The 5,782-nt window shown below is 36.1% G+C and overlaps 1 protein-coding gene across 2 annotated transcripts in view; it reads right to left on the bottom strand.

Moving 5' to 3' along the window:
• Window positions 1–3,067: 3,067 nt before the first annotated feature.
• Window positions 3,068–5,782, bottom strand: part of LOC106468632 (E3 ubiquitin-protein ligase PDZRN3-like) — a 46,905-nt gene continuing 44,190 nt past the window's right edge. For both annotated transcript variants that reach the window (XM_022396977.1, XM_022396978.1), the window contains one exon: window positions 3,068–5,350. In XM_022396977.1, the coding sequence (XP_022252685.1) occupies window positions 3,833–5,350 (1,518 nt within the window). In that variant the 3' untranslated portion in view covers window positions 3,068–3,832. The remainder of the gene's footprint in view (window positions 5,351–5,782) is intronic.

Raw genomic sequence — 5,782 nt, 5'->3', positions numbered from 1 at the left:
CTTAACAGCATCAGGCCAGTTCCCGAAGAAACGCTAATTCGACATTTCACATTCACCACTTGGAATGTTTATCAATTAAATATCTGATTGTGTTCATATAATACTTTGTTATTTACAGAGTTTAAAACAAAACAACGATGAAGCTCCATTGCCAGAAGAAAAACTAAACTCCTAGACAAGAAGGATAGTGTTTAAAAGTTCAACAGAAGCTACTTAAGACTACTGTCGTGTTAAACAGAAGTTAAATAATTAAAGACAAGCAACTAGATAGTATCAGAATATTCAATATATCTACTTCTGTCTTTTATTATTTCTAACTTATGTTTCCTATTTTTTACAATGATTATGCTGCATTATTAGATCAATACATGGATTTAGGACTAATCTAAGCCTCCTGGACTGACCGAACCTCATGAGATATTATTAGGTTTACGGTCTAAACTATCCTTAACAATGAGGGTTCTTAACTAACAAAACAACTCATTCTAATCATTACCAGTAATATAGGTTGAAAATGATATATTTAGGTATGCTCATTACTTACTTTGATCAGAAGTTAACATTAAAAAGTTAAACATAAGCTATCGAATAGTATCAGAAAGTTATTGACAAGATAGTGAAGAGAAGCTGAAAGTTAAACACAAGCCACTTAATAGTGTTAGAAAGTTAAAGACAAGCCACATAATAGTGTTAGAAAGTTAAAGACAAGCCACTTAATAGTATTATAAAGTAAAAGACAAGCCACTTAATAGTATTAGAACGTTAAAGACAAGCCACTGAATAGCACTAGAAAGTAAAAGACAAGTTTTTGAAGAGAAGTAGAAAGTTAAAGTCAAGCCATTGAACAATAGTAGAAAGTTAAAGTCAAGCCATTGAAGAACAGTAGAAAATTAAAGACAAGTCACTAAAACGCCTTTGATTAGCAATTTGGTTACGAACCTGAGATGCTAAGCTATATAATAAAGAATTTTGGCTTCTATGTTATGTGATTAATAACTTCGAATGTAAGCCATCAAATTATTTAGAACTTAGGATGCTAAGCCACCAGATTAAATATTTGGGATGCTAAGTCCTCTTTTTAATAACTTGTAATGATGCTCAACCATTTGTTTAATAACTTTTGATGATGCTCAACGTTCTGTTTTCTAACTTGTGATAATGCCCAACCTTCTGTTTAATAACTTGTGATGATGCTCAACGTTCTGTTTAATAATTTTGAACACTATCCCATCTGAAAGTAAATTTCTTAAGATCGTAAACCAGCTGATGAAGATCTTGGGATGCTGTATAACCTGTGATACTAAGTCATCATGTTAAAACCTGGGATGATAAACTATCTGGATATTAACTTAGGATGGTAGAATATCCTACAAACCTGTGATACTAAGCCATCTTGTTAAGAACTTGGGATGATAAACTATCTGGATATTAACTTGGGATGGTACGATATCCTAGAAACCTGTGATACTAAGTCACCCAAGTTTTAACAAGTTGACTTAGTATCACAGGTTTGTAAGATATCGTACCATCCCAAGTTAATATCCAGATAGTTTATCATGGTACGATATCCTACAAACCTATGATACTAAGTCAACTTGTTAAAACTTGGGATGATAAACTATCTGGATATTAAGTTGAGAATGTACAATATCCTACAAACCTGTGATACTAAGTCAACTTGTTAAAACTTGGGATGATAAACTATCTGGATATTAAGTTGAGATGGTACGATATCCTACAAACCTGTGATACTAAGCCATTTTGTTAAGAACTTGGAATGATATACTATCTGGATATTAACTTGGGATGGTAGAATATCCTACAAACCTGGGATGCTAAGACATATTAAAAATCTGTGAGTTATCATAAACCTAGGATACTAAACTATCTGGTTCAGAAATTGGGATGCTAAACCAACCATATAAGCACGAGGGATCCTGAGTCACTCAGTTGACGCCAGGGATGCGAAACCATACGTTTTTTTAAGGACTTGGTAAAGCAATTAATATGAAATACAAACTTTTTATCAGATGTTTAAGCTGTATTAAACAGAAATGGTATGTTTTTGCACGAAGTTTGATAGAGAAATTGCTATTTGGAAGAGATGATGCTACAGGTTATGGAAGTTGGCTGGCTGTGATGAAGAATCACTTATATTGTGTAGATCTGTGCTTATTCAAAACTATATCACTGCTTTCATTATCGAAATAACGTCTGTAAATATAAAAACTTTCTCCAGAAATGCATTATTATTAACGTTTATACGTATAATAAACAGAAACGTGCTTCTCCAATGTTGATGTTATAAGATTTGATGTTGTCATGTGGCACCCACTTAAAGAAGAAAAGTTGAGACTTTGAAAAAACAGTTATAATATATATAACGAATCAACTACTGAGATGTATTCTACCAAATTATTTAGCCAGTGCTACATCATTATCCACACAAACAACATGTATTATTATACAGGACCCTTCAACTAATGGTACAATGTGTTGTTGTACTTATTTTTTTTTAAATAATGTCATGCCGTGCAATTTTACAGAACTTTCCAAATAACGCTACAGTAATTCATTGTATAGCGTGTTATTGTTCAGAACTCTTCAAACAATACTACAATTTGTAATTTTTCTTCAAACAATGCTTTGATGTTTGTACATATATCTTAAAGACTTATTTTCATTTTCACCAGAGGTGAAATTTAAAAGAGAATCAGTGAGGTAGAGGCCTAATTATTTACACACTTAAATTAATTTAGTGGTGAAGTAAAACGGACTCAAAACCCCAGAAATATATAATGTTTCGATGTATTCTTGTTCAGATCTCCTCAAACAATGCTTCAATGCATTATTGTACAAGATTAATCAAACAATGTTGTATTTTGTTACTATATTGCATTCTATTGTTTTACAGAACTCTTTTAAACAGTGCTACATTATATTATCATTTTACAGCACCTTTTAAATAGTGCTACACTATTATTTTACAGCACTCTTTAAACAATGCTGCACTTTGCTATTTTACAACACTCATCAAACAGTACAGTGCTTCAAAGTGTTACGGGACTTTTCAAACAATGCTACAGTATTATATTATTGAGGACTCTTCAAACAATTCTAGTGTATTATTGTGTGTTATTACAAACACAAAATATGTAATCTCTTATTCGTAGTTATTAGCAATTTTAGATGCACCAATCACTAATGTAACCGTAATAATTATTATTTTTTTATTATGTCTGTTAGTCAAGTGCATAAACACAGTTTTCATCCCTGAAAAAGAGGTTTCATTATCCCGAAATAATGAAATATTCAAAATATGAGGTAATTTGGAATATAGTCAATTCTGAATGCTCAAAATTATGTAAATATATCAGGTAATGTCGGATTTATTTTATACTGTTTCAATTTTATTAACTAGTGTTATTGTGTTGGTCGATGGACATTATCTTTTAGAGCCACTATATCCGTATTATGTTATTGTAATAGATAGCAAAGATTTGTCTTTAATACCACGTGTTACAGTTTCACAGATTGGAGTCTCTCCTCATTACAACCAGCTCTGTGTTACAGACGCCTTTCCTCATTAACACCTTTCCTCCCAGTGGCACAGCGATATGTCTGCGGACTTACAACACTAGAATCCGGGTTTCGATACCCGTGGTGGGCAGAGCACAGATAGCCCATTGTGTAGCTTTGTGCTTAATTACAAACAAACATTGACACCAGTTCTGTGTTATAGCGTTGTCACAGAAAGCAGACCTTGTTCTTTAAATCCATGTGTTATAGTGTTCACAGATGGCCGTCTTCCCTCATTGCCACCAGTTCCGTGTTATATTGTTGTCACAGAAAGTAGACCTTGCCCTTTAAATGCATGTGCTACAGTGCTGGCAGATGGACGCCGTTCTTCAAGAACGCCTTTATTTTTTTTACGTCCATTTTTCATTTCTATCCCTTCAGTTTCCCTTTTTTCACACGTTAACAGCGAATCCTCTCTTTCCTCCTTCACTATAGCCATTGTTCTACGCATTTCTAGCTCCCGCCGTTTTCGATCACGTGCCCTCTCCAGATGACGTTTTCGCTCCTCTTTGGGCCAATAGCGTCCGACTTTCAAGTCACTCATTGCGTCATCATCTGTAGTTAATCCACATCTTTCTTCGTTGATCTTAAGAGCTCGTTCTTTGAGGAATTTATTTCTAAGAGGGCGTTTCGCAATGTATCTTGATCCATCAGATCTTCGCTTCACTTTCCATTCCATTTTCACGTCTTCATCACCTATTGCGCTGCTCAAAGCATTACTTTTGTTAGGGCAGCTGTGTAATGGCCGACTGGACATCGGTGATAGTGGCGCCCATAAGATATTCTGCTTACTGCATCGCTGTTGGTAATGTTTCTGGGCAAGAGCTTGGCGAAACAGCTGTTGCTGGAGCCATATCGTGTGCTGTAGGTTTTGTTTGTTTGTATACATGGTTGTACAAGGATATATCGAAACGTAATTTTGAAGATTTTGCGGGTGGGGAAAAGGCCACCTGCTAGCTATGGCTATAAAGCCTGGGGAGCAACGAGAAGTAACCCACTCACTTCCAGATTCTTGGGCACTAGACTGGCAGCAATTGCGACAGCTGTCACAACTAACCACGCTGGAGACATCTGAAGTCCGGTGCTGTGTTTCCTTGTCTTCCATTTTTGGAGCCAGGAGTGAGCCCTGGAAATCCATGGAGCCAAAAGCCACACGTACAGTACCAGAACTAGTTCCTGTATCATAAGCACTTGAACGCTCTCCTTTCTCCTCCAGATGTTCCACAGCTTGTTTTCTCAAATCAGCAGTGTTTCTGATCCATCGTTCTACCGATTTTGTCTTTCCCCACAATCGTCGAAATCTACCAATGGACCTCTTTCTGGAATCGCTTGATTTAATCCCTCGATCATGACTGCTTATAGATGGATCTGAGCACATACGTTCTACATGTTTTAAATCAACGTCGTGAAGCTGAACGTTCTCCAGTGCATGGTTTAAGTTCTCTAAATCACCATCACAGTTGTACGAATAGGAACAATCTACAAGGCTCGTGGTGCTGGTGCCGACACATTGAACGGGGATGATTTCACGATAACCGTACACTTTGTCTTCTGAAACCTCTCCATCATTGTTTAGATAGCAACTGTTTTCTGAAGAAGTTTGTTTTCTCTGGAAGCGCTTTTCGAAATTAGCACCTGGGTATTCATTCTCCTTAGTCTCGGTCTCAGAACTCTCGTCGTATTTTGTACTCTCGTCCGTCCTTCCAACACCACTGTCCTTCTCGTGGCGACATTCGACTGCCCAAGTGTCCGTGCCTTCGTCGTAGTGGACCTGCAGAAACAGATATAAACTTAATGCAAATAAATGAAGCTAGGAATATGAAAGCAAAAACAGATTATACAGGAAAGAAATTAACTTCAACTGCTAATATTTCGACTACATGTAGCTTTACTAGTATCTTTCTTCAAATGAGTCTTAACAAAAACAAAAAGAAGCCTAAATATGAAATTATGTTTACCATATCAATCATAAACTCCTTCCGTAACATAAGTATAAGTGTCAATCATTTACTCCTTCCGTAACCTGTCAGACGTGTCAATCACTTACTCCTTCCGTAACCTGTCAGAAGTGTCAATCATTTACTCCTTCCGTAACCTGTCAGACGTCTCAATCACTTACTCCTTCCGTAACCTTTAAGACGAGTCAATCACTTGCCCAACCTAGCATTAACAACCAAGTATATAACTCATGCAAGCCCAACCT

This window comes from Limulus polyphemus, unplaced genomic scaffold (assembly GCF_000517525.1).
Source record: "Limulus polyphemus unplaced genomic scaffold, Limulus_polyphemus-2.1.2 Scaffold3090, whole genome shotgun sequence".
NCBI lineage: Eukaryota > Metazoa > Arthropoda > Merostomata > Xiphosura > Limulidae > Limulus > Limulus polyphemus.
Note: the sequence above shows the minus strand (reverse complement) of the source record. Positions and strands in the feature narration are given on the sequence as shown.